At 44.4% G+C, this 21431-nt stretch overlaps 3 protein-coding genes across 3 annotated transcripts in view; 1 reads left to right on the top strand and 2 right to left on the bottom strand.

Moving 5' to 3' along the window:
• LOC110538858 (chloride channel 7) overlaps window positions 1-3818 on the bottom strand; it is a 60441-nt gene extending 56623 nt beyond the window's left edge. Inside the window, exons 1-2 of the mRNA XM_036939586.1 lie at window positions 3602-3818; window positions 1425-1502 (exon numbers count right to left, since the gene is read on the bottom strand). Coding sequence (XP_036795481.1) covers window positions 1425-1502; window positions 3602-3712 — 189 coding nt within the window. The 5' untranslated portion in view covers window positions 3713-3818. The remainder of the gene's footprint in view (window positions 1-1424; window positions 1503-3601) is intronic.
• The window catches only part of LOC110539068 (NLR family CARD domain-containing protein 3), a 1005455-nt gene that overhangs the window by 141808 nt on the left and 842216 nt on the right, over window positions 1-21431 (top strand). The window lies entirely within an intron of this gene.
• LOC110538862 (pentraxin-4) lies at window positions 4765-18350 on the bottom strand. Its single transcript, XM_036939596.1, has 5 exons — window positions 18070-18350; window positions 16203-16361; window positions 15864-15971; window positions 13308-14211; window positions 4765-6042 (listed from the first exon to the last, which is right to left on the bottom strand). The coding sequence occupies exons 1-5, from the start codon at window positions 18205-18207 to the stop codon at window positions 5384-5386; spliced, it is 1968 nt and encodes a 655-aa protein (XP_036795491.1). The 5' UTR covers window positions 18208-18350; the 3' UTR covers window positions 4765-5383.

The following is a 21431-nucleotide window of genomic DNA, read 5'->3' as shown; positions in this document are numbered from 1 at the left end:
AGTCTGAGTGTTAGGCTGCAGCAGCCAGTTGGGTCAGAATGTTAGGCTGCAGCAGCCAGTTGGGTCAGAGTGTTAGGCTGCAGCAGCCAGTTGGGTCAGAGTGTTAGGCTGCAGCAGCCAGTTGGGTCAGAGTGTTAGGCTGCAGCCAGTTGGGTCAGAGTGTTAGGCTGCAGCAGCCAGTTGGGTCAGAGTGTTAGGCTGCAGCAGCCAGTTGGGTCAGAGTGTTAGGCTGCTGCAGTCAGTTGGGTCAGAGTGTTAGGCGGCTGCAGGAGCCAGTTGGGTCAGAGTGTTAGGCTGCAACCAGTTGAGTCTGAGTGTTAGGCTGTAGCCAGTTGGGTCAGAGTGTTAGGCTGCAGCAGCCAGTTGGGTCAGAGTGTTAGGCTGCAGCAGCCAGTTGGGTCAGAGTGTTAGGCTGCAGCAGCCAGTTGGGTCAGAGTGTTAGGCTGCAGCAGCCAGTTGGGTCAGAGTGTTAGGCTGCTGCAGCCAGGTGGGTCAGAGTGTTAGGCTGCTGCAGCCAGTTGGGTCAGAGTGTTAGGCTGCTGCAGCCAGTTGGGTCAGAGTGTTAGGCTGCTGCAGCCAGTTGGTCAGAGTGTTAGGCTGCTGCAGCCAGTTGGTCAGAGTGTTAGGCTGCTGCAGCCAGTTGGTCAGAGTGTTAGGCTGCTGCAGCCAGTTGGTCAGAGTGTTAGGCTGCAGCAGCCAGTTGGGTCAGAGTGTTAGGCTGCAGCAGCCAGTTGGGTCAGAGTGTTAGGCTGCTGCAGCCAGTTGGGTCAGAGTGTTTGACCCAACTGGCTACAGTCTGAGTGTTAGGCTGCAGCAGCCAGTTGGGTCAGAATGTTAGGCTGCAGCAGCCAGTTGGGTCAGAGTGTTAGGCTGCAGCAGCCAGTTGGGTCAGAGTGTTAAGCTGCAGCCAGTTGGGTCAGAGTGTTAGGCTGCAGCAGCCAGTTGGGTCAGAGTGTTAGGCTGCAGCAGCCAGTTGGGTCAGAGTGTTAGGCTGCTGCAGTCAGTTGGGTCAGAGTGTTAGGCGGCTGCAGGAGCCAGTTGGGTCAGAGTGTTAGGCTGCAACCAGTTGAGTCTGAGTGTTAGGCTGTAGCCAGTTGGGTCAGAGTGTTAGGCTGCAGCAGCCAGTTGGGTCAGAGTGTTAGGCTGCAGCAGCCAGTTGGGTCAGAGTGTTAGGCTGCAGCAGCCAGTTGGGTCAGAGTGTTAGGCTGCAGCAGCCAGTTGGGTCAGAGTGTTAGGCTGCAGCAGCCAGTTGGGTCAGAGTGTTAGGCTGTAGCAGCCAGTTGGGTCAGAGTGTTAGGCTGTAGCCAGTTGGGTCAGAGTGTTAGGCTGTAGCCAGTTGGGTCAGAGTGTTAGGCTGCTGCAGCCAGTTGGGTCAGAGTGTTAGGCTAGACGAGATGTCACATTGATAGAAAGCTGAACGTTACCTCGTCTGACGTCATATCCTCCTCCAGATCCACCGTGCTCAGTCTGCCTATGTGAAACATACCACCTTCCCCGGACAACTACGGACCAAACACATGACCCAGCGCAGAGAATTAGAAACATATTTTATAGGTTTCTTCAATGTAAACATGTAGGCCTAGCTAACATTTAGCATCACTAAGTTAACATGTGTTATATCTGTGGAAAAAAGTACAGTTGAAGTTGGAAGTTTACATACACTAACGTTGGAATCATTAAAACTCGTTTTTCAACCACTTGTTAACAAACTATAGTTTTGGCAAGTTGGTTAGGACATCTACTTTGTGCATGACAAGTAATTTGTTCAACAATTGTTTACAGACAGATGATTTCACTTAATCACAATTCCAGTGGGTCAGAAGTTTACATACACTAAGGTGGCTGTGCCTTTAAAAAGCTTGGAAAATTCCAGAAAATAATGTCATGGCTTTAGAAGCTTCCGATAGGATAATTGACATAATTTGTGCTCAGTTATCATTTATTAATATTCAGTAGTACTAACAGCTCAGTTATCATGTGTTAACATTCAATAGTACTAACAGCTCAGTTATCATGTATTAACATTCAGTAGTCAGTAGTACTAACAGCTCAGTTATCATGTATTAACATTCAGTAGTCAGTAGTACTAACAGCTCAGTTATCATGTATTAACATTCAGTAGTACTAACAGCTCAGTTATCATGTATTAACATTCAATAGTCAGTAGTACTAACAGCTCAGTTATCATGTATAATTCCTGTGTAATTGAAGTAACACGTATTAACATCTAGAAGTAATTTGTACTAACTCAAGTGAACATGTTTGCTTTAATGCCGGTGTAACATGCATTAAGCGGTACTAACTCAAGTCATAATGCCTGTGTAACTTACATAACATGCATTAAGCGGTACTAACTCAAGTCATAATGCCTGTGTAATTTACGTAACATGCATTAAGCGGTATTAACTCAAGTCATAATGCCGGTGTAATTTACGTAATATGCATTAAGCGGTATTAACTCAAGTCATAATGCCGGTGTAATTTACGTAATATGCATTAAGCGGTACTAACTCAAGTCATAATGCCGGTGTAATTTACGTAACATGCATTAAGCGGTACTAACTCAATTCATAATGCCGGTGTAATTTACGTAACATGCATTAAGCGGTATTAACTCAAGTCATAATGCCTGTGTAATTTACATAACATGCATTAAGCGGTACTAACTCAAGTCATAATGCCTGTGTAATTTACGTAATATGCATTAAGCGGTACTAACTCAAGTCATAATGCCTGTGTAATTTACGTAACATGCATTAAGCGGTACTAACTCAAGTCATAATGCCGGTGTAATTTACGTAACATGCATTAAGCGGTACTAACTCAATTCATAATGCCGGTGTAATTTACGTAACATGCATTAAGCGGTATTAACTCAAGTCATAATGCCTGTGTAATTTACGTAACATGCATTAAGCGGTACTAACTCAAGTCATAATGCCTGTGTAATTTACGTAACATGCATTAAGCGGTACTAACTCAAGTCATAATGCCTGTGTAATTTACGTAACATGCATTAAGCGGTACTAACTCAAGTCATAATGCCTGTGTAATTTACGTAACATGCATTAAGCGGTACTAACTCAAGTCATAATGCCTGTGTAACTTAATAGGAAGTGGTGAATGACGTAACGAGCAGAATCTACAGGCTTAATTTAAGGCTGATTCCCTGATTACTTTAATAGTCGGAGTTCAGTGTTTGTTATTAACTTAATAAGGTTCTATTCTGAAACTCTGGTTTGAAGATTACTTTTTTTTCTGTAGCTATTCTTCTTAGGTCTGCCAGTCTTTGGCATATTGTTAAAATGGGCATCGATTTGTTTAAACTTCTAAAAACGTGCTTGTCTGAAAAGCATCCTCCAACTCCATCCTGTGACGTTTGCATGTTGTTGTTGTTGTTGTTGTTAGCAGCATTTGCAAACGCCTGCACGCAACAAACCACAAACGGGGCACTCGTTTTTTTTTTTTTTTTACATTAATCTCATAGCAAAACATAACATAATGTTTTACTCTTCGAAAACATCATGGATACCTAGCTGGCACATAGCGGCAGCGTTAGACAGTTCTGCTTGTGGTCGCTAGTTTAGCATGCTAGCCCTACCTGTCTGGTGTACCGGACTTCTTCGGAGCCGTTGAGAAGTGGGGTTCTCTCGCCGCCACCGGACTCGTCACCCCGGCTCGACCACGACACTTTCTTCGTGATATTGGCCATGTTTACTCGCGGTAGTTCTCCACTCTCACAATCAGTGAGATAGTTTTTATTTTGCAGTTGTGTCTGGTTAACCACCTCTCATTCTAGCTTCCTATGGGAGGATCTCAATGAGTTCCGCCTCGCGTCCTCTCTCCTCGTCTCCTTCTGAAAACCCATTGGAGGAGAAATCCAGAGGTCCCGCCCCTCTGACCATCTTCTCCAATGGGATTTGAAAAGGAGATAAGGAGAGATGAGTGAGGAATGTAAAGAGGGAACTTTTAGATATTCCACATGACTAAAATCATAAGCGAACTCGTGATGGTTTCTACCGGTGGCACACAGGGTCAAACATAACTGTTATTCGCATGGATTTCTGGGAAGTGTAGTTCTCTAACTGACAGCTCAGACCAAAAACAGAGAGGAAGACGCATTTTTGCCATTATTTTACAGCGTAAGAGCCAGGCAATGATATCGATGTCATATTATGAAGACCTGATGGTTTACATGTTGGTGATTAATTATTGAGTAATCTAGGTATTTGTAGCAGTCTTTACATCAAGGACCTTGGAAATTGAAATAGTTGAAGTAGGCTACAGAAAAAAACGATGTTTTTCCCTCTCAAGTGAAATAATATACTGACAAGACGAAACCATGCATAACAAAGACATACAAACAAATTCAAACGAACTGAGTGAATCAATGTTCATAGATAAAGGGTCATTTGTCTCGTGAATGATGACTGTTATATATCCAGTAGAGTGGAGAGCAGCTCCAACTGACATAATCTTGATTTATTAGCATGATAATAACCGACATTAGATATCAGTTGGTCAACTAGCCGCTAGTCTTTTGACTTTATAACAGAACAATCTGAACAATCTGCCTCTCTCTCTCTGTCTGTCTGTCCCTCTGTCCCTGTCGGTCTGTCCCTCTGTCCCTGTCTGTCTGTCCCTGTTTGTCTGTCTGTCCCTCTGTCCCTGTCTGTCTGCCTCTGTATGTCTGTCTGTCTAAGTCTGTACCTGTCTGTCAGTAAGTCTGTCTCTCTCTCTGTCTAAGTCTGTATCTGTCTGTAAGTCTGTCTCTCTCTCTGTCTAAGTCTGTACCTGTCTGTCTGTCTGTAAGTCTGTCTCTCTGTCTGTTGCTGGGTAACAATATATATGATGTGAAATAGTCTTTGTTTAGCCATATAACAACATTGCTTTAAGTAATAATTGATGGCTTTCATTCACATGCATCATTTTGAAGTGTTCCTCTTTTAACCCAGGTCCACATCCAGTCCGAAGGGCAGTTCTGCCGGTCTTCATTCTCCCTGGAAGTTAATTGATTGATATTAAAACATTTAGACAGCTGAATCCCAAGTCAAACCCCTCCAGGCTGGTTGTTGTTATTTGTTATTATTTATTTTTAATTGATGCACAATTAAAACCTAGACAACCAGGTGAGGGGAAATCAATTACCTTAATTGATCAATCAAGTACAGAGGAGTAAAAACCAGCCCCACTCTGCCCTAAAGGACCGCACCGTAGATCTAGGAGTGCCTATAGGGAAGAGGGATGAGGGACGAGGGACGAGGGATGAGGGACGAGGGGTGAGGGACGAGGGATGAGGGACGAGGGATGAGGGATGAGGGACGAGGGATGAGGGATGAGGGACGAGGGACGAGGGGTTAGGGTCGGTTTGGAATCAGACGTCTCAGCTACAGTGTTCCAGGCACTCGCAGGCTACCTGCTGCACCTCCCCATGAACTCTGTCAACGTCCCCCAACTCGAGCACCACCCCCCGGGGTACCCCCCTCCCCATAGCCACCCCTGTCACCTCCCCAGGACTCAACACCCTGTCCCACACGGTGAACCCCGCCAGGCGCCCCACGAACCCCTCGGTGGGATCAAACCCTCCCCCCTGGCTGTCCTGCTCTGCTCCCAGCACCACTATCCCCCCTCCCGGCACCTCGTAACCCTTCCTGAACCGTGACCCTGCGGAGGTCAGGCGCCGGTCGGTGTAGTGCCAGAATCGTCCCTGGATAGAGGACCAGAGGACACAGAGGTGGTGCCAGCACCCGTCCAGCACAGAGTCCACAGGGAGCTCACGGTACGCAGGGTCTCCCACCACAAAGTCCAGGGTTGCTCGGCTGGGGGTGGAGAAAGAGGAGGAGGAGGAGTTGCGTCCGTATAGGACTAGTTTGTTGTCGTTGTCTTCCGTGGCGTAAGAGAGGAGCGTTCCTACGTACCCGACGTCGACGCGGAGCCACAGGCACACGGAGAGTTCTGGAAGAGCAGGGAAGCTCCGGGAGAAGGTGACGTGGTTCTCAGAGGAAGCTGACGGGAACAGGAGCATGGAGTCCACGTTACAGACTGGAGGAGAGAAAACAGAGAGACAAGATAGTCAGGGAGTACTGGAACAAAAAACACTGCAATCAGACCTGGGATAACTCTAGTTGTAACTACTCGTTGTGACATCAGACCTGGGATAACTCTAGTTGTAACTACTCGTTGTGACATCAGACCTGGGATAACTCTAGTTGTAACTACTCGTTGTGACATCAGACCTGGGATAACTCTAGTTGTAACTACTCGTTGTGACATCAGACCTGGGATAACTCTAGTTGTAACTACTTGTTGTGAAGTCAGACCTGGGATAACTCTAGTTGTGACGTCAGACCTGGGATAACTCTAGTTGTAACTACTCGTTGTGACATCAGACCTGGGATAACTCTAGTCGTAACTACTCATTGTGACATCAGACCTGGGATAACTCTAGTTGTGACATCAGACCTGGGATAACTCTAGTTGTGACATCAGACCTGGGATAACTCTAGTTGTAACTACTTGTTGTGACATCAGACCTGGGATAACTCTAGTTGTAACTACTCGTTGTGAAGTCAGACCTGGGATAACTCTAGTTGTAACTACTCGTTGTGACATCAGACCTGGGATAACTCTAGTTGTGACTACTCGTTGTGACATCAGACCTAGGATAACTCTAGTTGTAACTACTCGTTGTGACATCAGACCTGGGATAACTCTAGTTGTGACATCAGACCTGGGATAACTCTAGTTGTAACTACTCGTTGTGACATCAGACCTGGGATAACTCTAGTTGTGACATCAGACCCGGGATAACTCTAGTTGTAACTACTCGTTGTGACATCAGACCTGGGATAACTCTAGTTGTAACTACTCGTTGTGAAGTCAGACCTGGGATAACTCTAGTTGTAACTACTCGTTGTGACATCAGACCTGGGATAACTCTAGTTGTAACTACTCGTGGTGACATCAGACCTGGGATAACTCTAGTTGTAACTACTCGTTGTGACATCAGACCTGGGATAACTCTAGTTGTAACTACTCGTTTTGAAGTCAGACCTGGGATAACTCTAGTTGTAACTACTCGTGGTGACATCAGACCTGGGATAACTCTAGTTGTGACATCAGACCTGGGATAACTCTAGTTGTAACTACTCGTTGTGAAGTCAGACCTGGGATAACTCTAGTTGTAACTACTCGTTGTGACATCAGACCTGGGATAACTCCTTTTCAGAGGGAACAATTGGACTAAAACTCTTTTAATACAGATCCCAAAAAATTGCTACTTTTTAAAACTATTTGAAAACAGATCCCAAAAATTGACTACTTTTTAAAACTATTTAATACAGATCCCCACCGGGGTTATTATTTGACCCTGTTGGTCATCTATGAACGTTTGAACATCTTGAAGAACAATCTGGTGTTAATGGCCATATAGTATTATAATCTCCACCCAGCACAGCTAGAAGAGGACTGTTCACCCCTCAGAGCCTGGTTCCTCTCTACCCAGTACAGCTAGAAGAGGACTGGCCACCCCTCAGAGCCTGGTTCCTCTCTACCCAGTACAGCTAGAAGAGGACTGGCCACCCCTCAGAGCCTGGTTCCTCTCTACCCAGTACAGCCAGAAGAGGACTGGTCACCCCTCAGAGCCTGGTTCCTCTCTACCCAGTACAGCCAGAAGAGGACTGGCCACCCCTCAGAGCCTGGTTCCTCTCTACCCAGTACAGCCAGAAGAGGACTGTCCACCCCTCAGAGCCTGGTTCCTCTCTACCCAGTACAGCCAGAAGAGGACTGGCCACCCCTCAGAGCCTGGTTCCTCTCTACCCAGTACAGCCAGAAGAGGACTGGCCACCCCTCAGAGCCTGGTTCCTCTCTACCCAGTACAGCCAGTAGAGGACTGGTCACCCCTCAGAGCCTGGTTCCTCTCTACCCAGTATAGCCAGAAGAGGACTGGCCACCCCTCAGAGCCTGGTTCCTCTCTACCCAGTACAGCCAGAAGAGGACTGGTCACCCCTCAGAGCCTGGTTCCTCTCTACCCAGTACAGCCAGAAGAGGACTGGCCACCCCTCAGAGCCTGGTTCCTCTCTACCCAGTACAGCCAGAAGAGGACTGGTCACCCCTCAGAGCCTGGTTCCTCTCTACCCAGTACAGCCAGTAGAGGACTGGTCACCCCTCAGAGCCTGGTTCATCTCTACCCAGTACAGCCAGTAGAGGACTGGCCACCCCTCAGAGCCTGGTTCCTCTCTACCCAGTACAGCCAGAAGAGGACTGGCCACCCCTCAGAGCCTGGTTCCTCTCTACCCAGTACAGCCAGAAGAGGACTGGTCACCCCTCAGAGCCTGGTTCCTCTCTACCCAGTACAGCCAGAAGAGGCCTGGTCACCCCTCAGAGCCTGGTTCCTCTCCAGGTTTCTTCCTAGGTTCCTGCCTTTCTAGGGAGTTTTTCCTAGCCACCGTGCTTCTACACCTGCATTGCTTGCTGTTTGGGGTTTTAGGCTGGGTTTCTGTACAGCACTTTGTGACATCTGCTGATGTAAAAAGGGCTTCATAAATACATTTGATTGGCTTCATAAATACATTTGATATCTTCCTACCTTCTGCTGTTACGACTATCCCCTCATATGGATGTGAGGAGGAGGGAGAGAGAGAGAGCGAGAGAGAGAGAGAGAGAAGGAGAGGGAATGAGAGAAAGAGATCCGGGGATATGAGCAGGAGGATATGAGGGGATAGTCATAACAGCAGGAGGTAGGAAGTTATGAGGGGACAACAACTAGACTATCCCCTACAACTAGACTATCCCCTTTCTCTCTTTCTATCTCCTCCCCTCTCTCTCCCTCCCTCCTCCTCACATCCATATGAGGGGACAACAACTAGACTATCCCCTACAACTAGACTATCCCCTTTCTCTCTTTCTATCTCATTCTCTCTCTCCCCCTCCTCCTCACATCCATATGAGGGGACAACAACTAGACTATCCCCTACAACTAGACTATCCCCTTTCTCTCTTTCTATCTCATTCTCTCTCTCTCTCCCTCCTCCTCACATCCACAGGTCAGGACAATGTAGTAAAAGCAGACAGTAAATCATGAAGCCTGGGGTTCTGGCCGGAGAACAGGACTGGCTGGATGGGGGTTCTGGCCGGAGAACAGGACTGGCTGGATGGGGGTTCTGGTTCTGATAGGGAATATAGGTAGGAAACAGACTGGTACCCAGGAGAACAGGACTGTCAGTGTAACAGCTTTATTCTCAGTCATGTTTTATAGGTCAAACACACCATGATGACGGACAGCTAAAAGCAGACTGGGACTCAGGCTATAGGAAGGAAACAGACTGGTACCCAGGCTATAGGAAGGAAACAGACTGGTACCCAGGCTATAGGAAGGAAACAGACTGGTACCCAGGCTATAGGAAGGAAACAGACTGGTACCCAGGCTATAGGAAGGAAACAGACTGGTACCCAGGCTATAGGAAGGAAACAGACTGGTACCCAGGATATAGGGAGGAAACAGACTGGTACACAGGCTATAGGTAGGAAACAGACTGGTACCCAGGCTATAGGAAGGAAACAGACTGGTACTCAGGCTATAGGAAGGAAACAGACTGGTACCCAGGCTATAGGAAGAGGTGGGACCATCTAATCCCAGTCTTGGACTGTTTCTGCATTCAACAACAGCAAATGAGGAAGCTATAGGAAGGCTATAGAAACAGATTGGTACCCAGGCTATAGGAAGGAAACAGACTGGTACCCAGGCTATTGGAAGGCTATAGAAATAGACTGGTAGCCAGGCTATAGGAAGGCTATAGAAACAGACTGGTACCCAGGCTATAGGAAGGAAACAAACTGGTACCCAGGCTATAGGAAGGCTATAGAAACAGATGGTCCAAACTCACTGAGACTATATCCTGTATCTATCAACACGTAACTCTCTCTCTCTCTCTCTCTCTCTCTCTCTCTCTCTCTCTCTCTCTCTCTCTCTCTCTCTCTCTCTCAATCTCTCTCTCTCTCTCTCTCTCTCTCTCTCTCTCTCTCTCTCTCTCTCTCTCTCTCTCTCTCTCTCTCTCTCGCTCTCATCTGTTTATCTATTTAGAGAGCAGAGGACCTTGTAGTCCCAAGGTGGGGCAAATGTAATGGTTCAACTCCCCTTTCCCTCCAAACTGAATGGAAAAACACAACAAGGCCTTTATCAGATGTGTGTGTGTGTGTGTGTGTGTGTGTGTGTGTGTGTCTGTCTTTCTGGTCTCTCGTGGCTCAGCAGATGTTGTTTCTGGATGTAAAACACATACAGTGCATTGTGAAAGTTTTCTTATGTTACGGCCTTATTCTAAAATGGATTCAATTAATTATTTTCCTCATCAATATACACACAATACCCCATGATGACATCACAATACCCCGTAATGACATCACAATACCCCATAATGACATCACAATACCCCGTAATGACATCACAATACCCCATAATGACAAAGTGAAAAACAGGTTTTTAGAAATGTTTGCATGTCCATTGGTGGTGTGAGTACCCGTGCTGTGTTGGTTTGGCATGTCCGTTGGTCGTGTGAGTACCCGTGCCGTGTTGGTTTGGCTTTCGTGCCACTTGTGTTGTGCACAGATGATTACGGGTCTCGTCCCGTGTATTGGTACTCCTGTATTGGTACTCCTGTATTGGTACTCCTCACTCTTTTGTTTGGGTTTCTACCCTGTATTTTGTATTCGTGTTTGTTTGGCCTTCATGTCTTTACACGGCACACTGTAATTTGGGTCAATAAAAAAAAACTATTACGCATTCCTGCGCCTGTCTCCCATTCCGTCATACCAGCGTGACAATAAGTATTCAGACCCTTTGCTATGAGACGCGAAATTGAGCTCAGGTACATCCTGTTTCCATTGATCATCATTGAGATGTTTCTACAATTTGATTGGAGTCCACCTGTGGTAAATTCAGTGATTTGGAAAGGCACACACCTGTCTATACAAGGTCCCACAGTTGACAGGGCATGTCAGAGCAAAAACCAAGCCATGAGGTCGAAGGAATTGTCCATAGAACTCCGAGACAGGACTGTGTCGAGACACAGATCTGGGGAAGGGTAAAAAATATATATATACTGCAGCATTGAAGGTCCCCAAGAACACAGTGGCCTCCATCATTCTCAAATGGAAGAAGTTTGGAACCACCAAGACTCTTCCTAGGGCTGGCCGCCCAGCCAAACTGAGCAATCGGTGGAGAAGGGCCTTGGTCAGGGAGGTGACCAAGAACCCGATGGTCACTCTGACAGAGCTCCAGAGTTCCTCTGTGGAGATGGCAGAACTTTCCAGAAGAACAACAACCTACTCCACCAATCAGGCCTTTATGGTAGGGTGGTGGCCAGACAGAAGCCACTCCTTAGGAGTTTGTCAAAACGCACCTAAAGACTTGCAGACAATGAGAAACAAGATTCTCTGGTCTGATGAAACCAAGATTGAACAAGATTCTTTGGCCTGAATGCCAAGCATCACATCTGGAGGAAACCTGGCACCCTCCCTATGCTGTGGGGATGATTTTCAGCGGCAGGGACTGGGAGACTAGTCAAGATCGAGGGAAAGGTGAACGGAGCAAAGTACACAGAGATCCATGATGAAAACCTGCTCCAGAGAACTCAGGACCTCAGACTGGGGTGAAGGTTCAACTTCCAACAGGACAATGACCCTAAGCACACAGCCAAGACAACGCAGGAGTGGCTTCGGGACAAGTCTTTCTGAATGTCCTTGAGTGGCCCAGCCAGAGCCCGGACTTGAACCCAATCGAACATCTCTGGAGAGTCGTGAAAATAGCTGTGCAGCGAAGCAACGCTCCCCATCCAACCTGAGAGAGCTTGAAAGGAGCTGCAGAGAAGAATGGGAGAAACTCCCCAAATACAGGTGTGCCAAGCTTGTAGCATCATACCCAAGAAGACTCAAGGCTGTAATTGCTGTCAAAGGTGCTTCAACAAAGTACTGAGTAAAGGGTCTGAATACTTATTTAAATGTGATATTTCCGTTTTTTGTTTGCAAAAATGTCTAACTATTCTATGGGATGCTATGTAATGTCACACCACATTACACCTCTCTATGGGATACTATGTAATGTCACACCACATTATATCTCATTATGGGATACTATGTAATGTCACACCACATTACACCTCTCTATGGGATACTATGTAATGTCACACCACATTACACCTCTCTATGGGATGCTATGTAATGTCACATCACATTATACCTCTCTATGGGATGCTATGTAATGTCACATCACATTATACCTCTCTATGGGATGCTATGTAATGTCACACCACATTACACCTCTCTATGGGATGCTATGTAATGTCACATCACATTATACCTCTCTATGGGATGCTATGTAATGTCACATCACATTATACCTCTCTATGGGATGCTATGTAATGTCACATCACATTACACCTCTCTATGGGATGCTATGTAATGTCACATCACATTATACCTCTCTATGGGAAGCTATGTAATGTCACATCACATTATACCTCTCTATGGGATGCTATGTAATGTCACACCACATTATACCTCTCTATGGGATACTATGTGATGTCACACCACATTATACCTCTCTATGGGATACTATGTGATGTCACACCACATTACACCTCATTATGGGATACTATGTGATGTCACACCACATTACACCTCATTATGGGATACTATGTAATGTCACACCACATTACACCTCATTATGGGATACTATGTAATGTCACACCACATTACACCTCATTATGGGATACTATGTGATGTCACACCACATTACACCTCATTATGGGATACTATGTGACGTCACACCACATTACACCTCATTATGGGATACTATGTAATGTCACACCACATTATACCTCTCTATGGGATACTATTGTGATGTCACACCACATGACACCTCTCTATGGGATACTATGTGAAGTTACACCACATTACACCTCATTATGGGATACTATGTAATGTCACACCACATTACACCTCATTATGGGATACTATGTAATGTCACACTACATTACACCTCATTATGGGATACTATGTGACGTCACACCACATTACACCTCTCTATTTTATAGTTCTTTAATTGGCATTATATCAATGGATGCTGTGTTGTGTTGCTGACAGAGGGTTCCAGAAATCCCCGTTTGAAGATTCCTGGAACCACAATGGAACAAGCAGGACATCCGGAATCTTTCAGCCAGAAATGATGGAAAACCTGGGAATTCTGGTAAAGTTACTGGAGTTTTGCTTTCCTGTTATTGGCACCTGACAGAGGTTGATCTGAAGGTACTTACTGGTAGCTTCTCTCCTGGGGATGTGCTGCAGAGGGATCTTGTGTCTCACTGGAAGCTGGAGAAGGTTCTGGATTTGTGATTCCTCTCCTTTCATTTCCTCCTCTTCCTTCCTCCTCTCTGTCTGCTCTTCCTCTTCCTTCCTCCTCTCTGTCCGCTCTTCCTCTTCCTTCCTCCTCTCTGTCCGCTCTTCCTCTCCTCTCCTCCTCTCTGTCCGCTCTTCCTCTCCCCTCCTCATCTCTGTCTGCGTCACTTCACTCCTCCTCCACACCTCATCCCCCCTCCTCCTCTCCATCTCTCCCTCCTCTCTCGTTTCCTCCACAGACTGTGGTTTTGGCCCCTGTTGAGGAAGACCAGGCCGGGGGCTCTCCTGTCCTCTCTCCCCCAGCCTCTTCCTCTCCTCCTGGGACTGAGAAGGAGGCTGTGTGGGGTGGGGAGGTGGAGCCTGTAGTCTTGTCCTCATCCTCCTTTCTTTTGTGTGTTTTGGCTGGGAATGGGGTTGGGGATGGGGCTGAGAGTAGGGCTGAGGCTGAATGTTAGCCTGAGGCTGGGGCTGGTAATATGTCTGGGTGTCCTGTCTTGGGCTCTGTCCTCTGGAGGCCTGGGTCCTCCGTGGGGGTGCTGTGTCCTGGGGGGTGAGGTTGGAGGTGAGGGTGTTTCCTGTCCTTTCTGATCCCCTGGAAGAGATTACATTCCCCTGTAAAAGCTCCCCCAGCCTCAATTCGAGCCGGCTCATCCGGAGATCTTGCTCCCTCAGGGACTCCTGGAGACCTCTCAGCCCGACCAGAAGCTCCTCTCGCTGGGCCTCCAGGGAGTCGAGTCGCCCCTCCTGGCTGTGGAGCTCCAGGGTGAGGCTGGAGAGAGACTCTTCCTGCTCCTGACTCAGTCTCTGGGTCTGCCTGCTGCCCTGTGGAGAGGAGAGGAGAGGAGAGGAGAGGAGAGGAGAGGAGAGGAGAGGAGAGGAGAGGAGAGGAGGGGAGAGGAGAGGAGAGGAGACGAGAGGAGAGGAGAGGAGAGGAGAGGAGAGGAGGGGAGGGGAGGGGAGGGGAGAGGAGGGGAGGGGAGGGGAGAGGAGAGGAGAGGAGAGGAGAGGAGAGGAGAGGAGAGGAGAGGAGAGGAGAGGTGAGGAGAGGAGAGGAGAGGTGAGGAGAGGAGAGGAGAGGAGAGGAGGGGAGGGGAGGGGAGGGGAGGGGAGAGGAGAGGAGAGGAGAGGAGAGGAGAGGAGAGGTGAGGAGAGGAGAGGAGAGGAGAGGAGAGGAGAGGAGAGGAGAGGAGGGGAGGGGAGGGGAGGGGAGAGGAGAGGAGAGGAGAGGAGAGGAGAGGTGAGGAGAGGAGAGGAGAGGAGAGGAGAGGAGAGGAGAGGAGAGGAGAGGGCATTATATTGGCATTATATTATTCACTAGGGAAGAGTGAGATATTTCTATCTGGGCAGGGTCATCTTAACTCGATCCTGGGAACTCGATCCTGGGAACCTCATTGGCTGCACGTTTTGGTTTTTTTCACGAGCACTACACAAATAACCAACTTTGAATCAGCTGTGTAGTGCTAGGGCAGAAACTGACATGACATTCCAGGGAGGCCCCAGGACTGACTTTGGGTGGCCCTGCCTCAGTGTTTCCCAAACTGCCCCTGTCTGTAGCTTAGAGTACCTGTCCCTGTCTGTAGCTTAGAGTACCTGTCCCTGTCTGTTGATTAGAGTACCTGTCCCTGTCTGTTGTTAATTAGAGTACCTGTCCCTGTCTGTTGTTGATTAGAGTACCTGTCCCTGTCTGTTGTTAATTAGAGTACCTGTCCTTGTCTGTTGTTGATTAGAGTACCTGTCCCTGTCTGTTGTTGATTAGAGTACCTGTCCCTGTCTGTAGCTTAGAGTACCTGTCCCTGTCTGTTGTTGCTTAGAGTACCTGTCCCTGTCTGTTGTTAATTAGAGTACCTGTCCCTGTCTGTTGTTGATTAGAGTACCTGTCCCTGTCTGTTGTTGATTAGAGTACCTGTCCCTGTCTGTAGCTTAGAGTACCTGTCCCTGTCTGTTGTTGCTTAGAATACCTGTCCCTGTCTGTTGTTGATTAGAGTACCTGTCCCTGTCTGTTGTTGATTAGAGTACCTGTCCCTGTCTGTAGCTTAGAGTACCTGTCCCTGTCTGTTGTTGATTAGAGTACCTGTCCCTGTCTGTTGTTGATTAGAGTACCTGTCCCTGTCTGTAGCTTAGAGTACCTGTCCCTGTCTGTTGTTGCTTAGAGTACCTGTCCCTGTCCCTGTCTGTTGTTGCGTAGAGTACCTGTCCCTGTCTGTTGTTAATTAGAGTACCTGTCCCTGTCTGTTGCTTAGAGTACCTGTCCCTGTCTGTTGTAGCTTAGAGTACCTGTCCCTGTCTGTTGTTGCCTAGAGTACCTGTCCCTGTCAGTTGTTGCTTAGAGTACCTGTCCCTGTCTGTTGTTGCTTAGAGTACCTGTCCCTGTCTGTTGCTTAGAGTACCTGTCCCTGTCTGTTGTTAATTAGAGTACCTGTCCCTGTCTGTTGTTAATTAGAGTACCTGTCCCTGTCAGTTGTTGCTTAGAGTACCTGTCCCTGTCTGTGTCTCAGTCCTCTCTCCAGCGAGGCCAGTCTTCCCTCCATCCTCTTGTTCTTCTTCTGTAGTTTACTGCTCTGGTCTTTCAGGACGTCCAGCTCCTGTTTTTTTGGGGGTAAGATTTTTTATGTTTCCCCCCCCACAAAAACAAAACAGGACAGAAACAAGATAAAACAATGACAGGGCCCAAACTAAAACGAAATATAAGCATAACAATAATTTTTACGTAATAGTATAACATAAATATAAATATATATTTATATATTTTAATATAAAATATAACATAATATTACATTAATAATAATATAACTAAAAATGATATAAACAGTAACCTGTGTGGTGGTGTCTCTGAGTTGTGTTAGTTCCTGGGTGAGGTTTCTGTGTTGGTCAGACAGGGTCTGAACTCTGACCTCTACTAGGGAGGTCGACACATTAGACATACGGTTCAGAAGGTCTAACCGGCTCAGGGTCTGTTCCTGGAATCGACGGAACTGAGGAACAAACACACAACCAATCATCTCCAGTTCTTACACACACACTATATTTACAGCAGTACATGGAAACCCATTCAAATGAGGGGATTCGGCTACTTCAGCTTCACCCGTTGCTGACAGGTGTATAAAATCGAGCACTCAAGCCATGCAATCTCCATAGACAAACATTGACAGTAGAATGACCTTACAGAAGAGCAGTGACTTCCAACGTGGCACCGTCATAGGATGCCACTTTTCCAGCAAGTCAGTTCATCAAATGTCTTCCTTACTAGAGCTGCCTCGGTCAACTGTAAGTGCTGTTATTGTGAAGTGGAAACGTCTAGGAGCAACAACGGCTCAGCCGCAAAGTGGCAGGCCACACAAGTTCACAGAACAGGACCGCTGAGTGGTGAAGAGCGTAAAAATAGTTTGTCATTGGTTGCAACACTCACTACCGAGTTCCCAACTACCTCTGGAAGCAACATCGGCACAAGAACTGTTCGTCGGGGAGCTTCATGAAATGGGTTTCCATGGCAGAGCAGCCGCACACAAGCCCCATGCGTAATGCCAAGCATCGGCTGGAGTGGTGTAAAGCCTACCGCCATTGGACTCTGGAGCAGTGGAAACGCGTTCTCTGGAGTGATGAATCACGCTGCACCATCTGGCATTCCGACGGACGAATCTGGGTTTGGCGAATGCCAGGAGAACGCTACCTGCCCCAGTGCATAGTGCCAACTGTAAAGTTTGGTGGGGGAGGAATAATGGTCTGGGGCTGTTTTTCATGGTTCGGGCTAAAACCCCTAGTTCTAGTGAAGAGAAATCTTAACGTTACAGCATAAAATCATATTCTAGACGATTCTGTGCTTCCAACTTTGTGGCAACAGTTTGGGGAAGGCCCTTTCCTGTTTCAGCATGATAATGCCCCCGTGCACAAAGCCAGGTCCATACAGAAATGGTTTGTCGAGATCGCTGCGGAAGAACATGACTGGCCTGCACAGAGCCCTGACCTCAACCCCATCGAACACCTTAAGCCAGGCCTAATCGCCCAACATCAGTGCCCGACCAAGTCCCCGCAGAAATGTTCCAGCATCTAGTGGAAAACCTTCCCAGAAAAGTGGAGGCTGTTATAGCAGCAATGTTCCAACATCTAGTGGAAAACCTTTCCAGAAGAGTGGAGGCTGTTATAGCAGCAATGTTCCAACATCTAGTGGAAAACCTTTCCAGAAGAGTGGAGGCTGTTATAGCAGCAATGTTCCAACATCTAGTGGAAAGCCTTCCCAGAAGAGTGGAGGCTGTTATGGCAGCAATGTTCCAACATCTAGTGGAAAACCTTTCCAGAAGAGTGGAGGCTGTTATAGCAGCAATGTTCCAACATCTAGTGGAAAGCCTTCCCAGAAGAGTGGAGGCTGTTACAGCAGCAAAGCTGGGACCAGCTCCATTGTTATGCCTGTGATTTTGGAATGAGATGTTGGACGATCAGATGTCCACATACGTTTGGTCATGTAGTGTATCCCACTTATGGATAAAAACGTTCTCATTTTTTAATTTTCTTGTAAGTAAACAATAACATATCAAGGGAGACACACACATGAACAGACTTATACACAAACACACTCACACAGACACACTCACACAGATACACACAGACACACACATGAACAGACTTATACACAAACACACTCACACAGACACACACAGACACACACACAAAACCATACACACCGACCTGATCGTCAAGTCGTCTGAGTCTCTGGTAGATGGGCTTCCTGAGCTCAGCAGTCCCCTGTCCCCTACAGGCCTGAAGCTGGAGGACAACCAGGAGAACCAGGGCCAGGGCCCTCCGTCCGGCTCTGAGGCTGGTCATAGTGCAGCGTGGCTGGGTTAGGGCAGGGCCGGGCCGGGGTCTGGGTGTCTAGAGGTGCGGAGGTTGTTAACTCTGAGAACTACCGAGGATAACTAATAGAGGTGAAGGAGAGAGAAGAGGGATGGGGCAGTGCAGGGATGGGAAGCCCCCTAACACACACACACACACACATCTGTTTTTTTCCCACAATGCATCACTGGCAGGGAAGCAGAGGCAGAACATGATGACTTTACCAGACACACACACACACACACACACACACACAATACACACGTGAACACAAACACACGCATGAACACACACAACATTAACAAATAGGTAAGTGAAATAAACTCAAAACAAGAAAAGTATTAAGTAACAAATAAAATATATTTTACAAATCTAGGTCAGATTTTCTCTTTTTGCAGTGTAGTATAGATATATATTAGTCAGGTAAATGTAGTAGTATAGATATATATTAGTCAGGTAAATGTAGTAGTATAGATATATATTAGTCAGGTAAATGTAGTTGTATAGATATATATTAGTCAGGTAAATGTAGTTGTATAGATATATATTAGTCAGGTAAATGTAGTTGTATAGATATATATTAGTCAGGTAAATGTAGTTGTATAGATATATATTAGTCAGGTAAATGTAGTTGTATGATATATATTAGTCAGGTAAATGTAGTTGTATAGATATATATTAGTCAGGTAAATGTAGTTGTATGATATATATTAGTCAGGTAAATGTAGTTGTATAGATATATATTAGTCAGGTAAATGTAGTTGTATAGATATATATTAGTCAGGTAAATGTAGTTGTATAGATATATATTAGTCAGGTAAATGTAGTTGTATGATATATATTAGTCAGGTAAATGTAGTTGTATGATATATATTAGTCAGGTAAATGTAGTTGTATGATATATATTAGTCAGGTAAATGTAGTAGTATAGATATATATTAGTCAGGTAAATGTAGTTGTATAGATATATATTAGTCAGGTAAATGTAGTTGTATAGATATATATTAGTCAGGTAAATGTAGTAGTATAGATATATATTAGTCAGGTAAATGTAGTTGTATAGATATATATTAGTCAGGTAAATGTAGTTGTATGATATATATTAGTCAGGTAAATGTAGTTGTATGATATATATTAGTCAGGTAAATGTAGTAGTATAGATATATATTAGTCAGGTAAATGTAGTTGTATAGATATATATTAGTCAGGTAAATGTAGTTGTATAGATATATATTAGTCAGGTAAATGTAGTAGTATAGATATATATTAGTCAGGTAAATGTAGTTGTATAGATATATATTAGTCAGGTAAATGTAGTTGTATGATATATATTAGTCAGGTAAATGTAGTTGTATGATATATATTAGTCAGGTAAACGTAGTTGTATGATATATATTAGTCAGGTGGCTGTAGTTGTATAGATATATATTAGTCAGGTGGCTGTAGTAGTATAGATATATATTAGTCAGGTAAATGTAGTAGTATAGATATATATTAGTCAGGTAAATGTAGTTGTATAGATATATATTAGTCAGGTAAATGTAGTTGTATAGATATATATTAGTCAGGTAAATGTAGTTGTATAGATATATATTAGTCAGGTAAATGTAGTTGTATAGATATATATTAGTCAGGTGGCTGTAGTAGTATGATATATATTAGTCAGGTAAATGTAGTAGTATAGATATATATTAGTCAGGTAAATGTAGTTGTATAGATATATATTAGTCAGGTAAATGTAGTTGTATAGATATATATTAGTCAGGTGGCTGTAGTAGTATGATATATATTAGTCAGGTAAATGTAGTAGTATAGATATATATTAGTCAGGTAAATGTAGTTGTATGATATATATTAGTCAGGTAAATGTAGTAGTATAGATATATATTAGTCAGGTAAATGTAGTTGTATGATATATATTAGTCAGGTGGCTGTAGTTGTATAGATATATATTAGTCAGGTAAATGTAGTTGTATGATATATATTAGTCAGGTAAATGTAGTTGTATGATATATATTAGTCAGGTAAATGTAGTTGTATAGATATATATTAGTCAGGTAAATGTAGTTGTATGATATATATTAGTCAGGTAAATGTAGTTGTATAGATATATATTAGTCAGGTGGCTGTAGTTGTATGATATATATTAGTCAGGTAAATGTAGTTGTATAGATATATATTAGTCAGGTGGCTGTAGTTGTATGATATATATTAGTCAGGTAAATGTAGTTGTATAGATATATATTAGTCAGGTAAATGTAGTTGTATAGATATATATTAGTCAGGTAAATGTAGTAGTATGATATATATTAGTCAGGTAAATGTAGTTGTATGATATATATTAGTCAGGTAAATGTAGTTGTATAGATATATATTAGTCAGGTAAATGTAGTTGTATGATATATATTAGTCAGGTAAATGTAGTTGTATGATATATATTAGTCAGGTGGCTGTAGTAGTATGATATATATTAGTCAGGTAAATGTAGTTGTATGATATATATTAGTCAGGTAAATGTAGTTGTATAGATATATATTAGTCAGGTGGCTGTAGTTGTATGATATATATTAGTCAGGTAAATGTAGTTGTATAGATATATATTAGTCAGGTGGCTGTAGTTGTATGATATATATTAGTCAGGTAAATGTAGTTGTATAGATATATATTAGTCAGGTAAATGTAGTTGTATGATATATATTAGTCAGGTAAATGTAGTTGTATGATATATATTAGTCAGGTAAATGTAGTTGTATGATATATATTAGTCAGGTGGCTGTAGTAGTATAGATATATATTAGTCAGGTAAATGTAGTTGTATAGATATATATTAGTCAGGTAAATGTAGTAGTATGATATATATTAGTCAGGTAAATGTAGTTGTATGATATATATTAGTCAGGTAAATGTAGTTGTATGATATATATTAGTCAGGTAAATGTAGTTGTATAGATATATATTAGTCAGGTAAATGTAGTTGTATGATATATATTAGTCAGGTAAATGTAGTTGTATAGATATATATTAGTCAGGTAAATGTAGTTGTATGATATATATTAGTCAGGTAAATGTAGTTGTATGATATATATTAGTCAGGTAAATGTAGTAGTATAGATATATATTAGTCAGGTAAATGTAGTTGTATGATATATATTAGTAAGGTAAATGTAGTAGTATAGATATATATTAGTCAGGTAAATGTAGTTGTATAGATATAT

The sequence above is a fragment of the Oncorhynchus mykiss genome, chromosome 12 (assembly GCF_013265735.2).
Source record: "Oncorhynchus mykiss isolate Arlee chromosome 12, USDA_OmykA_1.1, whole genome shotgun sequence".
Taxonomy (NCBI): domain Eukaryota; kingdom Metazoa; phylum Chordata; class Actinopteri; order Salmoniformes; family Salmonidae; genus Oncorhynchus; species Oncorhynchus mykiss.
The sequence above is the reverse complement of the archived record's forward strand: the minus strand, read 5'-3'. Positions and strand labels throughout refer to the sequence as shown.

Excerpts from the sequence above, each read along its gene's own strand:
- LOC110538862 (XM_036939596.1), bottom strand. The coding sequence starts at position 18,207 with ATGACCAGCCTCAGAGCCGGACGGAGGGCCCTGGCCCTGGTTCTCCTG. Across the intron at positions 16,362-18,069 it reads TCAGACGACTTGACGATCAG|TTCCGTCGATTCCAGGAACA; the intron begins GTCGGTGTGTAT and ends TTTGTTCCTCAG. Across the intron at positions 14,212-15,863 it reads TGAGACACAGACAGGGACAG|GGCAGCAGGCAGACCCAGAG; the intron begins GTACTCTAAGCA and ends TCCTCTCCACAG.